Below are 24474 nucleotides of genomic sequence, written 5' to 3' on the forward strand. Positions count from 1 at the left end.
TTTTGAATAGCCTCCAAGGGATTCCCCAATACCAAACCTAGCAGAACACAATATAATCTAACTTGGGAGTTACTGGAGTATGAGGGATTGAAACCAAATGATCTGCCTTGGAAGGAACATGTTGAGCCACCATTCTATGCTGGTAAATGGTGCCTCTTGAGAAAAAGATAGACGGATCTCTTCTTTCACCCTCTTCTTGTACGTGACAAACACAAGGGTCACAGGAATCCCTTGGTTGAGTTGCTCCCATTTTGTCTAGAATGAGTGTCAGTTGCTTAGTCCTCTTCCAGATGGTTAATCAGGCCCCGAAGTCACCTTGTGTTGCTTTGCCTAAAAGAACCAGAGAAACAGGAGTCCACCATCACTTAGGAAGAAGGATGCCATTGTGTCTTGACCACCTTCCTCCATAACTATCTCCCTGCCCACTTTTGATCCAGTCTCCCAGGTTTGGTGGGCAAAGGGAGAGAAGCTTATACAACCTGAGACACTGAAGTGTGAAGGCCTCGGCTTGGCCATCGGGCTCAGCCACGGACTGATTTGTTTGGAGACAGCAAAGTTTGTTACGGCCCAAGGAGAGCTCCTTCCTTCCTGCCTTCCTCCACTTGGCAGTCTCTAGACGCTGAGAGTCTTTGATTTCCTGGAAAACCAATTACTGAACAGCAGATTAGAGCACTAATAAAATTCCATTATACCATTTTCAGAAAATAAATCTGATCGGATGCTGCCAATTTATCTCTGATGGCCCGCAAGGCAGGCCTCCATTCTGCCGGGCATCCTATGAGCCACTCAAGATGGATGGGGCAAAGGCAAGGAGGTGGGGGAATAGCAAATGCCAGGCTAGCGAGTTAATTAGATGGGGCACGGAAACTAAATCTGTGTCCCAGCTTAGAATGAATAATTTGAAGAGACCGTTCCCTTTATTTGTTTTATTAAATTTATTAGCACCTCCCATTCCAAGAAGGAAAGAAGATCAGCCCAGCTCTGAGGCAGGATCAGGCCAAGGGCTCCTTTCCACCTCCTTTCCCACTTGGAGGTCAACAAGAGGCATTGAGGGATTTCTAAGCAAGGGACAAAGGCCACTGACCTGCTCCCCAGCAACTGGATGTTGCCTGTTGATGGGTCAATGCCTATGGAGAGTCTCCGTCCTCCAGGTCATGGTTGTCTCAAAGGTGCTTTTTCAAGAGGCAACGGGACTTTCTTGTTTTTCCTTTGAAGACGTTTCGCTTCTCATCCAGGAAGCTGAAGAAGTCCAGTTGCCTCTTGAAGAAGTACCTTTGGGACTTTTGATGGAAAATAAACCCCATAACATCTCCCCACAATCAGTCCCTTTATTAGCTGGGTCTTCCGTGAATTTTTACAGGCTCCTTTTAAACTTTAAACTCTTCAATGAGTGGCTGTCAACCTAAACAACGACTCCACTTTAACAGCGTGAAAAAGGGTTCATCACGGCTGGTCAGCTGTGATTCAACTGCTCTCTGCATTTTATTTATTATCAAAATTCAATAACAGCCAGCTGTCTTTCTGAGCCATTTCCACTTGGCCGGGAGGAGGCTTTCTATCTGCTAACAGAGTCAGGTAATCAAATTAGCACTGGTTTTACACTCACTTTCTCTGCAACACGACAACTGGCAACCAAGGACCAAGTCCATCAGCACTGTGCACTAATTTCCTAACTCCCTTAAGTGACTCTGAGCTGCTCTGGGATGCAGCTGGATCTGGACGGAGACAGAGGAGGGGATGTGAGCACCCTCCTGTCTCCTCTCCTTTCTGGCCTGTTGGTGGAAGACAGGATTCTCTCCCTCTCCATATTAACAACACCACCCCGTCTCTCTACATACCTATTATCCGCTTATCTAAAGGAGCATGGTGGCTCATAAAGTTAAAAGTCCGCTAGGAGAAGGGCGGGGTATAAATTTGAATAATAATAATAATAATAAAAATAATAAAATGCTGGGCTGATGATCGGCAGCCTCATGTTCAAGACCCATTGCTGACATGGAGCCGGGTGAGCTCCAGCTCCAGTCAACTCAGCAATTCAAAAGCAGGCAACTGCAAGTAGATAAATGGGTACCACTTCACAGGGACACAAAAGAAGCCCCCAACTGGACTTCCCCCAGGCAACGATGATGTCACCGGCAAATCTTTTCACCATGGAAGCTCTTCAGTGCTTCTGACACAGAAGTTATTAATATTATCTGTTTATCTATATCTATCTGTCTCTATATAGCTCTATCTATCCATCACATTATCTATCTATCTATCTATCTATCTATCTATCTATCTATCTATCCATCCATCCATCCATCCATCCATCCATCCATCCATCCATCCATCCACCTACAAGGGATTAACAAGAGGATAAACTTCACCAGGAATGCAGGTTCTTCCTTCTCTCATCTAATTTCCAGGACTGTCATGCTGAAGTTTGGGGTTTCTGTCCAATCCTCACCTCCTACCCAGATGTTCACACTGGAGGCAGAATTGGCCACTGCAGAGGGTGGTGGACATGGTGGACACAACAAAAAGGGAGAGCTTGGGTCACAGAGTCATGGTTGAGTCCCTAGTCCTGGCTTTTTTGACTCCCCACTGAGGATGCTGTTGTGGGCTGCCCAAGAGAACTAAGCACCAAACTGGACACACTGATGTGGTGGTCAAGGGGATGCTGTGAGACTGGAGAGATCCAGATTTGAGTTCCTAACCCACCCCACCCACCCACCTCACAGATCTTTTCTTGAGTGGATATAATCAGAAAGAACATTGAGAGAAACTCCCCGGAGCTATTGGGGGAAGGAGACAGAATACAGGTTGATAGAATAGCATTGTTATTGCTCTCCTCTTCATGCAGAAGATCAAAGGGTAAAGAAGAACTGGGTAAAAGGGCTGCCAGATCCCTTTTCTGTAGCACCTCTGCATGGCTTCCAGCTCACGGAACCATGGAGTGGGAGCCGGAGGCCCCCAATGCTAATGGAGGGGTCTGTTTCAAGCTGACAGCCACTTCCTGCACCCATCCTGGGTCCACCAAAGAACTTGGCTCTCCCCTCATTAGAATTCTTGTGCTGTGGAGCTGAGGGCGCCCCGCCAGGGATGGCGCCAATATTATCTGCTCCTGATCACCATCCTTGAGAGGTTAATGGGGAGACACTCGCTGAAACCTCCCCAGCAATTTGCCAAGACGGGCCTCAAGCAGGGCTCGTGTAATGCAACTCCTCTCTCGGGTTATCACACGGCATGGATCTGCCCCTGGTGGCTGTCTCCACAAGAGGCAGCAGCCAAGAGGATCCATCCACAATCGGTTTGCATGACATCAGCTGGGGGAGGGCAGGCAGAGAGTGAGTCTCTTCCAATCTTCTCTGCTTGAAACTTGAGGCACTGGAGAGGGGCTGATGGCCACATCAATTATGCATTTTTTAAAAATCCAACGGACGGGGGAAAATGAGAAAGGAGGAGAGCCAAGCCCTCCCAGCTTCCTTAATTACATTTAATTTCTCTGCTGAGGCAAAGGCAGAGGAAGAGGTGGGAGTGATTTGCAAGGCTTGCTCCGCTGTCCACAAGCTGATCCGAAGAAGGAAGACGAATTAAGCTGTTTCCACCCTCTTGGAAGCATTCATGGCTCGTTCTGCCCTGGGGGTCTCCCTGCTCCTGCTTGCTGTGGCTTCCATGGTGCACAGCAAAGGTAAGAAACTCAACAAAAGTTCAGAGGGATGCCTCGTGGCTGGGAGGGATTTGCATGAGTGGGGTCTGTGTAGAGAGATGGCCAGGTCTTCCAACTTGACAACAGACCTGTGCTTCAGAAGTTGAGGGACATTGAGAAATGTCGATAGAAGAATGAGGGTGAATAGCCCTTGATGCTGGTGTGAAAATGAATTGGTCGAGGGCAGTCCTCTGGAGTTTGTGCTAAATATTCCTCATCATAAACAACAAAGTTGCAAGAATAAGGAAAATAAGTAAAATTCTTGTTATCCAGGATGAGGGAGGAAATGCTTGCTCCCAAATGCAGAGATGGATACTATCTAAAGAATGAGGAAGAAGGATTAGACATATTAATAAAGGATGGCCTGGAACAGAAATTCACCAGGATATCTTAATGTAGAGCTCCATGTTCAGAGATGGTCTCCTTCCAAAGAAAAGATGCAGGGACAAGTGACGGGACTTGCTCTCCTGCCCAGTCTGAGATAGTTCCAGGGATAGGGAGCCATTGCTAGCCAGGCTTGGAAACAAGATGGTCTATAGACCTTTGGTTTAAACACTCTTTTAGATCCCTCAGAACCAAGACCCTCTCACTGAAGGTCCTGGTGGATGTTAAGAACATTCCCAAAGATAGTTGTTTAGGGGTTGCAAAAGTTAAGTCTAAATTCATCATTGGTGCAAGAGGAACTCACTGTGGGGTCCTTGGTGCTTTTGGTTTTCTTGCAGACCTTTCATTACCAAACTAAGTAACATGATCAATGCTACAGAACTCACATTTAGTGTCCCATTCGTTGTCTTCTCCACTGTAAGCCTTCTTTTTGCACATTTGGGAAGTTATTAAAAATGTACACTGGCTGAGAACCACGCACCAATAAATAATGACACAATTTGTGAAGTTGAAGTCTAAGACCAGTGGACTCAGGAAAACAATCTTAAATTCCTTGTTGCTTGGAATGGTGAGGGCTGAATCACTGGATGATACCAAGAGCACAGAGAACAGATGACTGCGTAGCTGTTCAAACTTCCTGTTTCCGTAGGCACCATGTGCGGGTGCTCCTAATGTTAATCTGTTAATTAGGAGCTTTTCATCTTGCTAAGCCACAAGAACAGAAACGCCAGGAGCTGAAAATACTAACGGGACAATTGGGCTTATTTGGTTGGTATCCTAGGACACCTTTTGAGACACACAAACACATCCCCTATGTTTTGATTTCTTTTGTCCAGAATGATCTTCCAGACTGGCACTAGTTTCCTATGTTCTCAGGGGTCCAGGAAATATCCACACATGTCACCTGTAGAAAATCTTTTATCATTGTCTTTAGAACTTTATGTTGGACTTCCCATCACCAAGAGTCAATAGTCAACTCTAAAGCCAAGAGATGTTTGATTGCATACCAAACATTCTAGAATCAGGGCCGCTCTGTTCACTCATGAAACCATGTTTCTTGGGAACTGAGCAAAATGGAAAACTGGGTCTTCACATTTGTCCCATTCCTCACGATGTGATCTCATCCTGCTGCATATGAACACAAAGCTGGTCCAGAAGGAGGAATCAAGATGGTGACACGCTTCAGAAGCAGCTTCAGAAACAAGCTCCCGGCTTGCAACGTATCTTGTCACTTCTTGGCTTAATCCAACACCCCCCAAATGTCACCCAAGGGCAAGAAAAGAACTCAGACCATCCCCAGAAAATTTACCAAAACCCATAAATCTAATAATGTGGTCCAGCTGTTGCCAACAATCTGCCGCTTTGCCTTTTTCATGGGGCAAAGGACTTGGTTTCCCAGGCATCATAAAGCTCTAACTGATGCGGGGGCTTCTTTATGGATCCCACTTCAACTGTTGATGCAAAAAAAATGAGGGCAGAAGTAATGGTAACTGTCATCCTCAAAAGATGCTAAGCAATGGAGGCAGAGATACCCCCAAAAAGTCTGCCAAAGATCAAGGTCTTCTTCATGAGAATGGGGTCAGCCAATTTTGGCACTCCACCTTGGACTCCAAGAGAAGGTCAAATGTGTTGACTCAAGATCTTCCTGAATTGATGAAACGTATTTATCTGAGACTTCTCTTGTAGCCCACAGAACTATCCCTTTTCCTTTATAATAATGGGGGTGAGATAGGATGGGGTGGGGGAGTGAAGGCATCTAAGAGCTGATCCTGGAGCCCGGCCAACTGTAGAATTGGCCACCTGTCAGTTGTGCTTTAAAGGGTCACTGAGACAAAAACAAAGGCACATCCTGCTGCATGGTTAGGGAGGCCCTCTGCTTGCTGCCAAATCCCCTAATTTCTCTTCTGCCCTCTCCATCATCTTGCCATCCAGCTGCCCAGATGTGCTCGTGCACAAAATGAACTCCCAGGCATTAGGGATTGTGTGAAAAGGCAGAGGGGCCTGCTTGAAAAGCCGCCTCTGAGCCTGCTTCCCCCAAGCCCTGGCAGATCTATTCCAATTAGGATCTGCTTGGGAGGTGCGAATTGTGCCCGAGTGGAAGAAAGTCATGTACAAGAAGAGGCTTTGCAAAGAGCAGCTTCGATGTTTGTCTCTTGTCACGAGTTGCCTTATAGGGGAAGGTTGTCTCAGAAGCCACGGTTTTACTGCTAACGCTGGAAAAATTGTTCCTGGAAACTTGGACGGTATCATAAGATTAGCCAAATATAGTATTCAACCGGTTGCCCATCATCTGGCCCCAAAATTGAATCCGTCTGGGTAGAAAACATTCTCTCAAGATAAATTGTGCGTAGTTAGTGGTTATTTATTATTGTTTACCCCATCTCATCAAAGCATATAAGAAATTCTGCAGAAATGTGCTGGGTTTTGGCAGAAGATGTTCAGTCTAAATGTCAGTAAATTAGCAAACAAGGTTCTCTGGCTCCGGGTGGGTTTGGCCAAAGGATATTGTTAATGTCATGGCTTGAGTTATACAGTAGCATGGATGGAAAGCAGAGCAGGCAAGACTGTGAATGTGGAGGGACCTGGTCTTGTGAATGGGGAAGACATGAGTGAGCCATTGGGGAAGTACTTGCAGAAAAAAATATTTGGTCCTGAGAATGGGGTGAGTGTCAGAAAGAAACTCAGAATAACCCCGCCCAATTTTTTGGGTGTGAGACGGGGCAGAGAGGAAGCTTTCAAGATTTCTGGGAAGTCAGCCATGCCTGATTCTTGATGTGGCCTACCTCAAAGGGTTGATGGAAACCAGCAAAAAAGGCAGCCAAACAGGAACTCAGACAATGAAGAAGGACCTGCAAAGCGCACCTAGGAAGGATGTGGTGCTGCACAACAGAGCATAAGGTTAATAGGAAGCTTTAAGAAAAGATCCAGAAGTAAGAGGAGGCCAAGAGCACAGAAGGTTTGCGAGGACAGGAGAAGGCTCCCATGCTCTGAATAAGAGTCGGAAGGTCACAGCGGGAACACTAGGTAGGAAAGATGGAGAATAACTCTAATAGAGACAAATCAGTAGCGCTTACAATGGCGTGCTTGGTTTGTTTTGCAGTTTCTCAGAAAATACCCAGCAAAGCATCCAGCTCCAGCAAGGCTGCCCTCCGCCAGCTCTCCGATTATTTATTTGCCAATTACAAGAAGGACGTTCGGCCGGTCTGGAACTGGAGGAAGACCACCAATGTGGCCATCGACGTCATGATTTATGCCATTCTGAGCGTGGTAGGAGCCCTCTCCTCCCTCGGGAAATCCCTTTTTTTGGCTTCCTTGGATACATGGGTGTGAAGCGGGTCACAGGCCACATCAGGGTTTGAGAAGGGTTTAGTGCTAAAGGGCCCCTCAGGAACCTCCCTCACCTTGCCTTTTTTATAATGCACCTAAGATCTTTTTTTTAAAAAAAATGGAAAATACGAACATGAGATGTTTGAAATTGTAGGTATTTAAAGCATCTGAAGCTCCTGCCTCTGCTTCATGTACATTTCCTCCTGCTGCGAAGCTGAAATTCAGAAACTGGCCTCATAAACAGAATAATTATCTAGACTCAGGGCTGCTTCCTCTAACTGACAGCTGCTCAGGGAACTCTCCGGTTGAGGTTTTGCTTCCACGGAAGGACCCGTTGGCTAGAAATGCCAAGGACAGAATCTGTTTTAGGATGGGGTTTTTTTTAATGTACTACTTTTTCTAATTTAGTTAATCTGGCATCCAAAGTATTCCTGATATTGGACAATAAAACTGCACAATCATGATTAGTAGAGAGACAGACAGACAGACAGGCAGACAGACCTCCTTTAGATAAAGCCAACTCTCCAGACTTGAGTCATGAGAAAAGCAGCAAAATCTTCCTTCCTTCCCTATCTTGGCTAGTTTTGGAGGCAGACCTAGGAGTGACCCAACCGTTCCAGTCCTTCAGCCTCATCTTTGTTTTTCTGCTTTCCACAGGATGAAAAAAACCAAGTTCTGACCACCTATATTTGGTACAGGCAGGTAAGAAGGCTGAGCTCTCTCAGTAGTGTGGCGTTTGACCTCCTGGTTGGTTGTCCTTCACTCCTTGTACTAAGCATGGCTTGTTTAATTGTGGATGGTAGCCTAATGTTGCTTGAATGGTTCAGCATCTACTTGTGAGGTAAACACAATATCTGCCACCATTTCCCATCCATTTTGCAGCACTGGATCGACGAATTCTTGAAATGGAATCCAGAGGACTTCGACAACATCACCCAGATGTCCGTCCCCACCGAAGCCATCTGGGTCCCAGATATCCTGATCAACGAATTGTAAGTCTGCGGAAGCCTCCTCAGGCTCCCCTCCCGTGCCAATGGCGTGTGTCAGGACAGGTTAGAGGGGAAACTGGACAGTTTGGTTGGTCCTCCCTTCTCCTCCCTGGTGCTTCATTGCGCTTAGTATTCCCAGCCTGCTTTTCCTTGGCTCATAACTGGCTCCATCTTCTGTGTGCTGTACATTGCAGATGGAGAGAAGGCTAAGGAATTGGGATGGTTCCAGGAATGGAAAACTATAAACAGCCATAATTACCCTTCTTGGGCTGGGCGTTCTGAGGAAGTCTTTGTGGAGACAATGGAGGGGCAGCTGCGGAGCTGCCAAACTCCTCTGGAAAGAATCAGAGAAGCCATTTCTGGTGCCAACGGGCCTTCTATGGCTGCTATTGCCAGACCTTTGTAATAGGGCTAGAAGGGTCCTCTGGGGAGGGGAGCTCCTTCCCCCCCTTCCAGAGCAAATGACTTCACCAGCCAACCCCCGTTTTCTTAGAGCAATACGGTATACAGAAGTCACCAGGCACCCCAAATGTTCCTTGTTTGTTCTCATTTGCTCTTCCTCTTGATCTGAATTTTGAACAGACTCTTTTGCACGAATGAATTGATGGGAAGCAGGCAGGTTGCAAAACAGAGTGTTTTCCTTTAAGGTCACATTTCTTGAGAGAATCCATTCTCCACCTTGGAAAATCTGCTCTGGGGATGTTCCAGGGTTGATCTCCACTTATGAATTTGCCTATAAGTTAGACTATTGGTGTAGCTTTTTCTTGAGTTCCGATTTCTCCTCTTCCATTTCCTGCAGTGTGGATGTGGGCAAATCCCCCGAAATCCCCTACGTCTACATCCTCTATAATGGGGAAGTGAGGAATCTCAAGCCTGTCCAAGTAGTGACCGCCTGCAGCCTGGACATCTACAACTTCCCCTTCGATGTACAGAACTGCTCTCTGACCTTCACCAGTTGGCTGCATAACAGTAGGTCACAAGCTGTATTGCTGGACTCTTGGGGCCTCCTATATGCTGGGGGACAAACCATTTCTACAGTCCAACTAGAGAGGTCAAACCGGTGTCTACCACCTCTGGTTGCTGACAATATCCTCCTGTCAACCTAAACAATCCTTTTGATGATGGAGAACTAGTCTAGCAATGGCTGTTCTCCACCGCAGCTTGGCGGGATTCTACAATTAGAAGCCATCTGCCCTTTTGCTCCATGAGAAAGTCCCTGGGGAATTTGTTTGTTATTGCTGAGTACAGTCTCCTGCATGATTGGAAGGATCCAATGCAGAAAAGATTCCATTTTCAAGACTCAAATGGTCACTATAGAACCATTAGAAAAAGAATCATGCATGATTGCAGACTGCATTGACTTAAGAATGGGTTGGCTGCAGCCCGTTTGTCTTTTTGTTTTTTAGGAATTTCATGACTGTTGTAACAAAACTTTCCTATGTTGCCAGGGAGCTAAAGTGAGGTGACCTGAGTAAAGAGACCAGTCAGGCTCTGTGACAGTTTTCCATAACACAGCACTTGGATTCACACAACATGCTAAAGCCTTGATCTGGGTTCCACGTTGGCTGTCTTCTCATAACTTGCTATGAAGCCTGTGGTTCACACCTTATTTAAGTCAACAGTTGGCTTTTGATCAACCAGTCTAGTGCTTGGTGCAAACCACTCTTCTCTGGCATCCTTTTCCATTTCTTTATCTTCAGTACGAGACATCAACCTCTCCCTATGGAGGACCCCAGAGGAGGTGAAAACTGACAGGAGCGTCTTCATGAACCAGGGCGAATGGGAGCTTCTTCACGTGCTCAGCCAGTTTCGAGAGTTCAGTGTGGGGGACAATGATTACTATGCTGAGATGAAGTTCTTTGTAAGTTGCTGGAGTGAGCATAGGAGGGGAAGCTGGGCTGGGTGCCAGGAGCCCCACTGGCATTGTAACTACCCAAACGACTGGAGGTGGGAGGATGATGGGGTCCCAGAAAGAACTAGTAACTGCCTGATCAGATACGGTAGTTATAACATAGTTTATGGGCAACCATCCTTCTCATGATCTAGAAGCTGCAGCTGGGGTAATGTATGAATAAAATGGCTGTTGATCTTTCATCTACTGAGCCAGTCTGAAGATTTTGCTTTGGGCCTCCATATCTCTGGACAACACCCAAAGCTTCCAGATCTCTCTTTCTGTCCTAACAGGTGGTCATTCGGAGACGTCCCCTTTTCTATGCTGTCAGTCTGCTGCTCCCCAGTATCTTTCTAATGGTCATGGATATTGTGGGCTTCTACCTGCCCCCTGATAGTGGGGAAAGAGTTTCATTCAAGATCACCTTGCTCCTTGGCTACTCTGTCTTCCTAATCATTGTGTCCGACACACTGCCTGCGACTGCTATCGGGACCCCCCTTATAGGTACGAGAGTAACAGCAATAGCACTTAGACTTCCTTACTGCCCCATAGTGCTCTGCAGCCCTCTCTGGGTGGTTTACAGAGTCAGCCTGTTGCCCCCAACAATCGGCTCCTCATCTTACCAACCTCGGAAGGATGGAAGGCTGAGTCAACCTCGAGTCCCGCCAGGATTGAACTCCATACTCTAGACAAGAGTTGGCCTGCAATCCTGGACTCTAACCAATGCACCACCAGAGCTCCTAATATACCTTTAGTGTCTTTTGCACTGCTGGGATATGACAACTTAGTGGCAACACAGTCAAATTGAGGAAAAGAAGAAAACCTTCTGAGATCTGCAGTGATCAGATGCAATCCAAGAGGAACATCCGTCTTGTAGAAAATGTCCTCTGGGTTGCTTTAAGAAGTGGTGCTGGGAGTGATCGCTAAGACCAGGGAATGTCACATGTAAAGTGTAGCTGGGACCAAACATGTTACCTGAGTTGAAATCTAGGATCAACTGAAGAGGAGGCTGGAATAGATGAGAATCAGGAGAAACTAGAATCCTGGATATGAGTGGTAGAGAGGAGTTAGAAATGAGGGCTTGCTGAAGTCGCTGCTTTGCTCCTGCAGGTATCTATTTTGTGGTTTGCATGGCCTTATTGGTCATCAGCTTGACAGAGACCATCCTCATTGTACGCCTGGTGCACAAACAGGACCTTCAGCCCCATGTTCCTGACTGGGTGAAGCGCTGGGTTCTGGAGCGGGCCACCATCCTGCTCTGCATCCAAGACAGGAAAGCCTTCCGCCCCATCTGCACTCAAAGTTCAAACATCTCCAGGAACATCGAGAATAACGACAGCACAGGTGAGAAGTCCGAAATCACAGCCTGATCACTCAGCCATCTGCCACTGGAGTCAGATTGCATTAAGCCATGATTTGTCAAATACACCCCAATTGGCTGGGTTCACACAAGATACAGTTTTGTCTAAGGGGTAAACCTAGCTACAGGTAGTTCTCAGCTTACAACACTTCATTTAAATACAAAGGCACTGGAAAAAGTGACTTAGGACCGTTGCAGAATCCCCAGGGTCATGTGATTTACATTTGGATGCTTGACAACTGACTCACATTTATGACGGTCGCAGTGTCCCGGGTCACGTGATCCCCTTTTGAGACCTTCTGACAAGCAAAGTCACTGGGGAAACCAGATTCACTTAATAACCGTGTTACTAATTCAAGAACTGCAGGGATTCACTTAGCAAAAGTGGCGAGAAAAGTTGTAAAAGGGGGCAAAACAAATGTCTCACTTAGAGATATAAATTTTGGGCTCAGTTGTGGTCCTAAGTTGAGGAGTCCCAGTACATTGGGGTGAATATTTCTCTTCTGCAGAGAGAGAGAGAGAGGGGTCTTACTTGATGAGCCTTGAAGGTTCTTGAAGGTTGGTGACAGGCTAAACCTCGTACTGAGCCTCTGTTTCAGCAGGCAGGGAGGGTCCCACATGCCTCCTCTGGGTCTGATTCAGCTTTCTCCATTCTGTCTCCACCTGCTTCCTCCAGCCAAGCTGAACCACTACAGCTGTGAGGCCACACGTGACTACGAAGGCAGAACAGGGGCTGCCACAGACCCCCTGCAGGGCGAGAGCCCAGAGTCGGTTGCGCATATCCTACAGGAGATTGCAGCCATCCGCCAGTTCCTGGAGAAGAGAGATGAATTCCGAGATATTGCCTGCGAGTGGCTGCAGGTCGGCTACGTTTTGGATGTCCTCCTCTTCCGTGCCTACCTGGTGGCAGTGCTGGCCTACAGCATCACCCTTGGCACGCTGTGGTCCATCTGGCAGTATGCCTGACGCGCCCACCTTACCAGAGAAGGGCTCAGCAGACCAGGCACCACGAGCCTTTGGCAGATCTTTGGAGCCACTGAATGAATATTGGTTAAACTTTTACGTTCTCCGTAAAGTCCCAAACCCCAGTCTGTCTTGCTGAGGGGAGAGTACCAGTTATTATAAGCCTCTTTATCCCAGGTTTTTACATTTTAGGGTATTTTTTTAGTTAGGTTTTTCTAAGGACTTTATGTCCTTTGCATTTTCTTGTCTTTATTTGTGTAATCTCTTTGCAAAGGGAAGTTTTGGTCACTGGGAACTATTTCTTTTTCAGTGAATTTCAGTCCCCAAGATGGATAACAGAAAGTTTAAGTGTGTTTTAAAGTTGTGTGCAACAGCATTCATATACTGTGTGGCTATTTGCACTAGCATTGTAAATTGGCCTGTCTGTAAAATGGGCAGCTGCTTTTCTTGCTGTGCTTCTATTTGTTCTACAATAAACAAAATTAAACTGAACACATCCAAGAACCGTGGACCGGATTGCCTAGCTTATAAATGAAGAATCACAGAAGACTTCTCTGTTGAGTATCTAGCAGAGGTAAATTGTTGCAGCTGTTCTTAAAGGGAGCATTGATTCAAGTGGAAATAAAATGCTTATTTAAATGGCTAATTTAAAGAATTACCTTCAGAATTGTAAACTGCCCAGAGTCACTTGGCTGAGCTATAGAAATTGTATAAATAAATAAGTAAACAAATAAATAAATAGTCTTGAACAGGGCTGAATATTTTGAAAGCAACAGTGATATTTCAAAAAGGTAGAAGGTCTGAAGCTGATTTGGGATGAGGGAGGTGGAAAATGTCTGCTTTGCACAAGAACAAATTCTGTTGAAAGTAACAGAAAAATTTGATAATTTCCTGGAATGTAAATGATTTAGGATTACATTTCACCTCTCAAATTGTTTATCCTCTTGTTCTGAAAGACCATCAGCACATCCACTGCCAACCTTAACATAATAACAGATTTGGAAGGGACCTTGGAGGTCTTCTAGTCTAACCCCTTGCTCAGCCAGGAAACCCTATACCATTTCAGACAAATGGTTGTCCAATCTCTTCTTAAAAACCTCCAGTGATGGAGCACTCACAACTTCTGAAGGCAAGCTGTTCCACTGATTAATTGTTCTAACCATCATGAAATTTCTCCTTAGTTTTAGGTTGCTTCTCTCCTTGATTAATTTCCTTCCTTCGCTTCTTGTCCATTGTTGATTAGTTTTCATCCATTGCTTCTTGCTTCCTTACAAGATGCAGAAGTTAAAGATTAAGGGATGAACTGGCTACTTTGATATAGTTCCATTAAAAAGTTCGTGTAAGCTAAAAGAGCAAGGAACGACATCGATCCCATATATTGTATCACCTGATCCACTCCGGCTTTACACACGTTTTCTCAAGTCAGAAGTTTATGGCTAGGGGGATCCGGTTCAGCACCATGGACAGAGCAAGCGGATTTGCAGCCGGGCAGGGAACCGCTCCTGATCCTTAAAAAAAAAAAAAAACCTCGAGAATCCTAAACTAGTAAGTACCCGAGCATCTCTCCCTCCGCATGGTGTTAAGCTGGGGTGTATAAGCCACGTGTGAGCTTTAGACCACACAAAACTCAAGAGAATGAAAATTAGAGAGAAATAAATGCCTCATTCTGCATGGAAAGAGCTGAAACCGGAGCTGGTGTCTGTAAGGACTCACCACTCACCCTTCTGCCTATGTGCCACTGTGGCAAATATTAGAGCAAGTCTTAATGCATCCCAGTCAATGGCCCTGGATGCCAAAAGGCACAAGAAATAGGCAGAATAATTACCCAGTTCCTGCCCTTCTCTTGGATGGCAATCATTTTCTCAGATTCACCCTATAGAAGCCATACATAGGGTGACAATTCCTGGCCAATGAGAACTTTGCATTTCAACTAACTTAGAAGAGCCTCACCAACCTGGTGTCCTTCCTCTGTCTTGGACATTAACTCCAGAATCCCTAACTCTCGTGCATGACTAGAGATTCTGGTAGTTGGTTCAGGGCTTTGGGGAGAGGTTGGTATTGTAAGTCCTTGAGCAATTCTTTTGGGATGTGTGACAAACAAGCCTCTGAAGAACAACAGCTTACAAACCGTCATCCAAGCATCCATCTGTTGGGGAAGCGAATGCTAGTCACATCCCACTGTTCCTCACCATCAGTTATTTACAAAAGCTGATCTTTCAGTCCCTCTCCATCTTGCGTTCGCCCAGAAGGTCAGGGCTCCAGCTGAAGCATACATCAGCTGGAAAATGAAGGATGATGAGTTTGCCAGGACCTGCCAGGAGGAGGACACTCAAAATGCACAACCAACAGATGCTAAGGAAGGGAAATTTGTCACAAGATGCATATGTCATATATGCCTTGCCAGGGAATGCAGCATTAGACACCAATTAATACAGGCCAATATTTTATAGGTACCAGGTGAGTGCATGGAAGTCCTGGCAGGGTGGGCTTTTGCTAAAATATCTACTGGCAGCTATAATTTTGAGCATGCAACACTTTAGGCTAAAGACCGGGGACTGCATTCCAATGCAGGGGTGGAATTAAGTCCAACACAGAATTGGATTCATTTTAATTGAAATTGAATTAAAACAGAATCACATTTCAGTTAATACAATTACCTGCCATGTATTGTATTATGTTCCTTTTCTATTGCCTTACAAATTAGAGCTTCAAACAGAACTGTTGGGCTACTTCCAAGTCCTTGTGCTACCCTGGAACTGAAGTTGTGCCCTTCAAAACAGCACCTGCCTTTTTCTGTGAAACGTCTGGGCTTGCTGTCATCCCTATGAAAAGCATTGAATCTCTGGCAATATGTTAAGATAGAGGTTTTCAAACCCATAATCAGCTGAATGCTTCACTTCCAACACACTTGTATGTGTACCAAAAATAGTGCAATCTTCTCCAAAGTTACGATTCAACTGATCTTTGTGTCACTGATAGTTCAGCTTGTGATCTTCATACATTGGACATCAAGTAGAGCTTGTTTCTCTGAAGTGATTTTGTATTCCACAGCCAGCCATCAAAGAACAAACCAGATTTTCAACAGGAAGGGTGAATGAGTAGCACTGAATGTGAAATGGATATGGAATTTACCTGATATAAATTGAAGATCAATGCATTTAAAAGTATAAAAGAGCCTTCTAAAGAGTCAGAACAAATTGGCCCTTTGGTGTAGTCTTGATAGCACTGATAACCTTCCAGAAGATGGCAAAGCTTGACTTTGGAGCTGAGCTGTCTGCATGTAAAAGGTAAGTACTTTTACTACTCAGCAATGACTCTTCCCCACAGATTTTTTTTAAAAAAAATCATACTCTTATGGATAAGTTCAGAAGACATTTCAGAAGGTTGAGTTTTGTCTTGTTCTAGCAAATATCTCACCTACAGGAACCATTCAGGATGACTGGCAAGTGGGAAGTGGGTTGGTGCCAGTGTGGGATCTTGGCAATGGGGTCCTGCAATAAAGTACTGATGATCTGTAAGTGGCTGGCTATTGATGAGGTGTCCTGTTAAAGAGTTAGTAAGACACTAAATCAGCCCCATTGATTCTGGTGAGATCGATGCTGCTACAGACCTGATCACTACAATGGGCAATTAACAAGCACTGGAATGAGCTCCCTTCATGTAACATCAAATGCTTCAACAGACAAATCCAATCGACACATCGATCTGGTACTTCCTGGTCCTCTGACAAAGTGTGTGTGTGTGTACATATACCATATACAGTTTCAAGAAATGAATGCCTTGGCACTCCGGTGTCTGAGGAGCGCTCCTGCCTGTAGGCTGGGTTACCATAATATCTAAACCCACTCAACAAAATACAACAGTCTATTCACATAACATGCTACTTCCAAACAAAGAAATCCTACAGCTGGTTCATGGGCCAGAGATGGGTCAACTTCTGAAAATGGAGAATGGAGATCAGCATTGTCTCCCCTCTCCCCTCTCATCTTCTTCCCACCAAGACTTTTTTTGCCAGTTGTCTCATAGGTTACAAATCCCAAGAGATCCTCTCTATATGGCGTTGGTCAAGCTGCATGCAATTCTCAGCACCTACATTTAGAACAGAGCATCTCAAGAGCCCAGACAGTAAGGGGTTACAAAGAAAAACTTGTAAGGAATGGTTGGAAGAGTTGTTGTGTTTAGTCTGGAGAAGCCTAACTAAAATCCTTCACCTGCCAAGGATCACAGCCCAGCCAAATGGAGGGAGCAATCTGGCTCAGAAGTGGGTGACTCTTGTAGGCCTCATCTCTTCATTGCCCATGGCTGGACATCAGAAAGAAGGTCTTCTGAAAGAGCTGTGTAGCCATGGAACGGAGAGTGGATTTCCCTCTGTTGGAACATTTTAAACAGAGGCTCTTGTGTGGATTCCTGAACTGGGCAAGTGTTGGATTAGGGCAGGGTGGGGAACTAAGGCCCTTTTATGACTTGTGGACTTCAACTCCCAGAATTCCTGAGCCAGCCAATTCTGGGAGTTGAAGTCCACAAGTCATAAAAGGGCCATAGTTTTCCACCTCTGCATTAGGACATCACTTTGTCTTTTCTCAGCCTTGCACTGAATGATTCTGTGAATTGGTGAACACACAAAGCAATTTCCTTCACAGCTTTGGAATTCTCTCCCAGGCAGCAACACAGCTTGAACTCAGAAGGAGATGGGTAAGGGTTTACGCAGCCACCCAAGGGAAAGAGTCCAGCTCTCTCTTTTGCCAGAAAAACTGTGCTTTCTAGTTACGCACATTGCCCTGTCCAGCAAGGTTAGGGCTGTGTGTTTGAGCTGCCCACACGATGGCAGCAGAGCCCAGGGATTCCGTGGCTTACAAGCTTCCAAAGACAAGGAGACATTCCCGCTGGCATCCACAGCTTCCGAGCAGAGATATGCTGTATAGTAGATATATTTGGATAACAAGGCCTTGAAATGGAGTGCAGGATTGTCACATAAAATCCACAAGCAGGCTTTGGGGGACAAGCCCTTGGTTTCCAGTCAGGATAGGAATGGTGGCAGTAGCATCTGTCAACACAGGATGGTGGCTTGCAATCTCAAGTCTACGGAATTCTCTGGCCCATAAGCTTGCAACAGCCTCACCTTTGCGTGGTGAGTCAAAGCTTGAAATAATTTTTAAAAAGGTCTCCTTGACTAGAAGTGTTAAGTTGAAGCAACTATTGACATGTTGAGTGAATGGTTTGCAGCCCAGAAGATACGGAATTGCTCCAGAGTTGATGAGGCAGAAAATCAGGAAAAGCCTTCAGAAGATCTGGTCCAGCTATATTAGGTAGGGACACCCTAACCTAGTTCCAGAGCTTTGGCAATTAAATAGAGACAAAGGCTTGTGGGAACAAATATGCCAGAATTCATCCGATATTAAAGGGATTTTCTGTTCTGGTCACACACATCTTCCATATCTTGAAGTTCTAAACAAATTCTGCCCAGGGTTCCAGCATATCAAACATATTGACAGCTACAATAAACAAGAAGTAAACTATATAGCACCAGAAGATAAAGGACTAGAAGCTGGAAAGAGAGTTGAAGCTTTGAGAAGGCATAATTCTCTCTGAAGCAACAGAGAAAAGTTAATTTTAGTACTGAGAATTTGCAGTGGGATCACAGGCAGATCTTCTGAAAGGGCCTCTTTTCTAAAGCTTTATTGTCTGCTGGTGTTCAGAGTATTTACTCTCCATTTGCCAACTGGCTAACAACCTCGAGTTTCTTCAGCTCTTCCTATAGCCCATGTTCCAGTGCTCCTGTTCCCATAGGGGTGCTCTGTCATCCTTTGCAGTGTCCCTATGGGTTGCTCTCCAAAACCCAGGAATGTGGGAGGGACAGGCTGTTCTTTGCCATCGTGCATCTGAACGGCTGACCTCACCAGAGGTCAGTAAATGCACCGCATGACATGATCTATCCAAAATAGCACATAGGCTAAAAAAAAAAGCTGATGAAGAGCTGGAGCAAATGAGGATAGTATGAAAGAGTAAGACAGCATTTTCAAATAAAATCTCTAAAATCATCCAGCAAAAGAAACAGGGTGGGGAGAGATATTATTTTAAAATATGTCATTCTTTATGTCTTGGTTATGATGCTCTGACATTTTATTTCAGGATAGAAGTGCATAAATTCAGTGTTGCTGAAGAAGTAGCTGGCTTGCCAATGTTTGCAAAAAGATATATTTGGCACAGGCTTAAATTACTCTGTGCTTTTTCATGCTGAAGTTATTTAAACATGATTTGTTGATAAATTGTAAAGGCTGACTCCACACAACATAGCAAATGAAAAAGACGTTGGCACGGGGGGGTTATTGGGCATGTAAACTTGGTTACTTTGACTAGGGAACTGGAGGCTAAAACATAGGAAGAACGGTTGCAGGAATTGGGTATGGCCAGTCTAGAGAAAAGAAGGACGGGGGGGGGGGGACATGATAGCAGCATTCCAGTATTTGAGGGGCTGCCACAGAGAGGAGGGGGTTCACCTGATCTCCAAAGCACCAGATGGCAGGACAAGAAGCAATGGATGGAAACTCATCAAGGAGAGAAGCAATCTGGGATTAAGGAGAAACATCCTAACAGTGAGAACAATTAATCAGTGGAACGACTTGCCTCCAGAAGTTGTAGATGCTCCATCGCTGAAGGATTTTAAGAAGAGACTGGACAGCCACTTGTGTGAAATGGTATAGAGTTTACTGCTTGAGCAGGGGGTTGGACTAGAAGACCTCCAAGGTCCCTTCCAACTATTCTGTTATGTTGACTAGTATGCCCAACATGCTAAGCCATTAATCATCATCGACTAACCAAACCAAGCCATGAAAAAGGGAAAAAAATGGCCTTCTTGCCTTGTTCTATTATCCCAGTTCCTTTCCTTCCTGGGGAAAAGGAAGGAGGCAATTCAGACATTTTTCTGGATGGGGCAGCAGAAAATGTCTATATATGCTCATAAATAATTTGAATATAAACAGCACACTATATTTAAGTAACACTAATTACCCCGTTGCTTCCACGTAATTAACGTTTAACTGCATTTTAATTTTCATGGGATTACGCAGCTTGGCAGGGCAAATCTCCTCTGTTCCCCTCCTCCCAGGAAGGCGAAAGTCATAAAAATCGCATCGGATGTCCCCATTTTCAATTTAGAAGCCGAGAGCCGAGAAGGGGCAACCCTGGCAGAGCTTCCTTAAGCTGGCATGGATGATGGCAGCTCAAGGCACATTTTAAATTTGGCTTGGGGTGCTGAGCCGGGTGGAGGCCCCAAAGGACCCCCCTCAAGAGACAGCCTTCTTTCCTGTCTGCCAAGGCAGGGAGGGGCGGCGTCTGCCCACCGGGTCTCTCCCTGCTGGGGTGTGGAGCTGCTGCCTTGTGTCTCCCCTCCCCTCTACCCAAGCGGGTGCCGAGCCTCGGTGGTGGGCAAAGGGCTGTACCGCTTGCATCTCAATAAAAAGAGGGCCGGCGCAGCAGTTAATGTAGTCAGTAAATAAATAAAGGAGGGCTTAAGCATAGTGTACAGCAATCAGTTTAGAACTACAGGATAATTAACCCAGCAGGAGGCCGGAGCAGCCTATAGTCAGGTTTAAATGAGCGAGTTCACTTTCATTGAAGCAAACTTGCTCAGCTCCCTGGGGAGCATCAGAGACACCCAGAAGAGTCGGCAAAAGGCCCAGAGAGAGCAGAGGAATGCCTGGGTCGGCAGCAAGCCCCCCCAGCCCCCCAATACTCAAACCCAGACCAACTCTTGCCCTAGAATGTACCCGATTCAGGGTGGCTTATTTTGAGACAGCAGGTGAAATACCCGGCATCTTAGGACTCAGCTTAGTTCCCCCCCCCGCCACTCAAACGCACCCCTGCCTGGATGGGTTCTGTTCCTCCCTCCCCAAAGCCAAATGTCCACTTGGGTAGACACCATCCAAGAAAGCCATGCAGGAGTCACAGCTTTTTCGAATTCTGTCTAAATATCCAGGTCATTGGCACAAAGTCAGCAAGGTTCTCGCTTGGATAATAAAACCCTGATTCACGAGACAGATGTAATTATAATCATGGGTGGTTGACTTCTAGCTTTCTTTGGATCAAGACCACGAGAACCGACAGCCCTCCAGGTGACATTGTGCCCCTTTCCAGCCCGCATGGAAAGACAGTCACGGGCGAGTATCGGCATTCCTTCCTAGCCTCAATATGGGGCTGAGCATCTGACCATGTTCAGAAAGGCATAGGCAATGTTTCTCAACCTCGGCCATTTGAAGATGGGTGGGTTTCAACTCACGGAATCCCCCAGCATTGCTGGTTGGGGGATTCTGGGAGTTGAAGTCCACCCATCTTCAAGTGGCTGAGGTTGAGAAGCACTGCCCTATGGAGTTCATTCCCAGAACTACAGCAAAGCTCCAAGCTTTGGGTGCAACAGAATTTGTGTCTTGTCTAGTGAAAATCTGGAGAGCTGTAGCAAAGGGTTTCATTCATCACACAAAGCCTTTGTTAGATCAGTCCCGGTTCTGGCTTGGTGAACAGATTTACGGCTTGGAAGACACGAAGCTGGTCGCCACAGATCAGTCAACTAACCACAGTTGTGGCTTGGTGTGCTATATGAAGCCGGCCTCTCTCTCCTCCAGCGGCCAATCCTGGATGATGACTTTGCAAGGCGACGTAAGGATAAGATAAATTAAGTTCAATGATATCATAAATTGACTCACAGACCACTTTTTTATCCCAGTTGTGAAACTGCAAAGAATAAAAGAAAACAACGAGCCGCCCGCATCAACGACTGAATTAACTTTATTGGGTTTTTTTCCTAATTGCAGATTCAAGGTATACAACTGAACATTGCTATTTTCCTTATGAGACTTATAAATAAAAATACAAAAAATGTCCACTACAAAAAAATCTACTGTTAGTAGGATGTAAAAAATATTCTCTTTGCTATAGAAGGCACAAACTTCACTTAGTGACAAATGGAGAGAAAAAAAACCTGCAGCAATACATCTTTTTTGGAGGGAAAAAACCCTTTTGTCGTTTTTTTTCCCCCCTCGCCAGAAAACTCGGAAGGTTTACAGAGGACACCCCTGTGCCTTACAGAATAGATGCAGGAGAGAATGGCAACTAGAAAAGGGACATCACAACTTTCTTTGGGAGGGTGTGTGTGGAGGGAGGACTTATTTATTTATTTTGTGTGTATGTGTGTGTGTGTTTTTAACTTAAATGCGTCTAAGACTCTAGAGAAAGCTTATAATAAGACGCACAAGCTGCACTGCAAAAGAACTAACAGAAAAGTATTTTGTACAGGAAAAAATATACATAACACAGTATTTGAAAAATAAACTAAATAACAAAAAAATAACTGGCACCTTCTTAAGTCAGGCTAGCAGGAGGTGCTGAGGTAGACCGAGCCAGGACAGCAATTAAAAAACAGGATTTCTCTTTTAACATGAAGCAATCAAACTGGCACTTTTAACTGTGACAACATGAAGAGATAAGAGATAAAACACAACAAGTGAAGAATAAGCTTTAAATTTGCTTGGTCCAGAAGGACAAAATTGGTCCTCAGTGCTAATATATATATATATCTGACATCTATGAACATCCATGGAGATTTAGCATGGCTTCTGGGCCTCCAAAAAGTCATGCCTCCTTTAAACACTATGCCCAACAAATACTGAGACGTGTGTCAAGAAAACAGCCCTGGGCTGAGGGAGGTCATGGTAAGGGGAGAGCGAAAGCTGGCACAGATATCCAGCCCCAGGAGACCCTGACCATCTTTTGCCCCCCCCCAGGCCTTCTCTGCCAAAAACCTTTGGCATCAATCAAAGGAAAGCAGACCCCTCTGGCAGCCTTTAGAGACTGGGGGCGGGGCCAGGATGAGGTGGGCGGGGCTAGGAGAACAATGGCATTGCATTACTTTGAATTGAAATGAGACTGCTTAAAGCTTGGAAGGTGCCCATTCCCTGCGCTTTGACTATTCTCTGCAGCTGCCAACAGAGTAAGGCTTGGCAGCTCTGGCATGGGCTCTGAGTGAGTTGTGCAAGTCATGTTGCTGTGAAGCAGAACACAGCCTTGTGGGGTGGGGGTGGGGGACAAAGAATGGGGTGACTGGAGAGCAATGTGGCCTGAGCCCCTTCCACCAGCTCTAGGGGACCTTGGGTTGAGAATTGCAGGGGTGCCAGATTTTGTCCTCTAAAAATAAAGATGGGGAATACCATGACATTCCTTAGCTAGCAAGTCCCACCAGATCCCCCAAGGTACCAAATCATTAATTAAGAAAGCACTGCAGCATTTTATTCCTTTCCCCCCAAAAAATGTGCAGAAATCAACACACACACAAACACACTCTTTTTCAGGCACAAAGATTGACAAAAAGAAGAAGGAAAAAGCCATTTTTTCAAAGCTGTGTTGAGGATCGTACTATGAAGCCATCCCGGTCTTGTTTCCCACCACAAAGAAGCCACAAAGTTATATTTCTCCATTGGACGGACACGCACGAAACACACACCGGCAAGGGTTTGTATACAATAATCGTACTGCTTTCAGTTTCTGAAATGTAATCCCAAAGCAACATTCACAGACAGCCAGGAATATATACTTGTAAAGGGAAGCCAAATCAAGCCCACGAAAGGGGTCGGGGGACAACGTGGAGGGCTGGGTTGGTGGGAGGGGATTACACGCGGTAAGGCGCTCAGATCAGGGAACCAGAACGGCAGGCTGTTAAGGGGCCAAGGAAGAGAGGAGGGGACCCCAGAGAAGCCATGGGGATCTAGCCCTTTGAAGCCCCCGAATTCCATCTGGTTTGTGCAGGTCCCGTTGGGTGGCACACTCTCTTCCTCCCTCCTGTGGCACCAAGCGCTTTGCCACCCTGTCACCGGTCAAGCCAGCTTGGATCATGCCATGCAATGGCAGAAAGCCAACCATCATTAAGAGAGAGGAAGGGAGGGAGGCAAGTGGCAAGAGGCCAGCCCACCATCTGCTCCCCGAAACCAGTTGAGTGCCCTTCCCACCCCGCTCCAGCCCATCCTCTCCATGGCCTGTCAAGGGTCCCCCCCCCCGAGAAACCCGGGATCCTGTGCCCTTCCCAAGTGAGCTTTGCAAGCCAGGATTCCCCGCCCAAGTTGAGTACCATCTGATATGGCAAACTCTTTACAACAATACTGCATGATTTATTATTTAATACTAGGTTTCCAACGCAGACCCGCAGACGCAAACATGTTCCTGTTCACATTTACAAAGAGAAGAAGAGGGACGACATCCTGCTTGACACAGAGACTAACAAAGGTTACAAAAATATTACACTTTTGAAATAATTTATCAGTCCAACACTTTTAGCTTGGTGAGGGGTGGGGAAGGGAGGAAGACTCCCCAAACACCTCCCCCTCCCCATTTTAAAAAGACAAAACCCAACAAGGTTGGGGCTACATCAGAAGGGCCGGTTGCAGTTGCTGCTTCTGACAAATGTCACACTGGTACATTTACTGCATATTGTTCATTAAACGATCTGCTTTAAATGCTGTCATTTCTCTCTTTTTTCACATTATAAACAAAACTCTACTTAACTATTCACATATTCAAGTTTAACTGTTTTTTTTTCTTTTACCAAATTGCTAAAGGTTTCACTAAATTTTCAACTCTCTGGACTTACAAGGACATAGGGTCTCTTTTATCATTTTTTTCTCTCTCTCCCACCACTCCATTTTTAAGGCCTTCAGTATTTTCCAACATTGAGGAAGGATTAGGGTCAGATTTAGGAGGGTAAGTGTGTTGAGCAACAGGATAGAGAGATATCGCTTAAAATTCTTCCATCTACATCAGTGTTTCTCAACTTTGACCACTTTAAACTTCAGTTCCCAGAATTCCCTAGCCAGTATAGCTGGCTGGG

General features: G+C 45.6%; 1 protein-coding gene across 1 annotated transcript; it reads left to right on the plus strand.

Annotated features, from left to right (window-relative positions):
* The first annotated feature begins 3606 nt into the window (after positions 1 to 3606).
* On the plus strand, positions 3607 to 12657 carry LOC107284759 (5-hydroxytryptamine receptor 3A-like). The gene is made up of 9 exons (XM_029283508.1): positions 3607 to 3673; positions 7176 to 7342; positions 8060 to 8104; positions 8285 to 8394; positions 9191 to 9360; positions 10092 to 10252; positions 10576 to 10786; positions 11393 to 11626; positions 12319 to 12657. Exons 1-9 carry the CDS (start codon positions 3607 to 3609, stop codon positions 12606 to 12608), a joined length of 1455 nt encoding a protein of 484 aa, XP_029139341.1. The 3' UTR covers positions 12609 to 12657.
* The last annotated feature ends 11817 nt before the right edge of the window (positions 12658 to 24474 follow it).

The sequence above is a fragment of the Protobothrops mucrosquamatus genome, unplaced genomic scaffold (assembly GCF_001527695.2).
Source record: "Protobothrops mucrosquamatus isolate PMUCROS unplaced genomic scaffold, P.Mucros_1.0 scaffold115, whole genome shotgun sequence".
Taxonomy (NCBI): Eukaryota; Metazoa; Chordata; class Lepidosauria; order Squamata; family Viperidae; genus Protobothrops; species Protobothrops mucrosquamatus.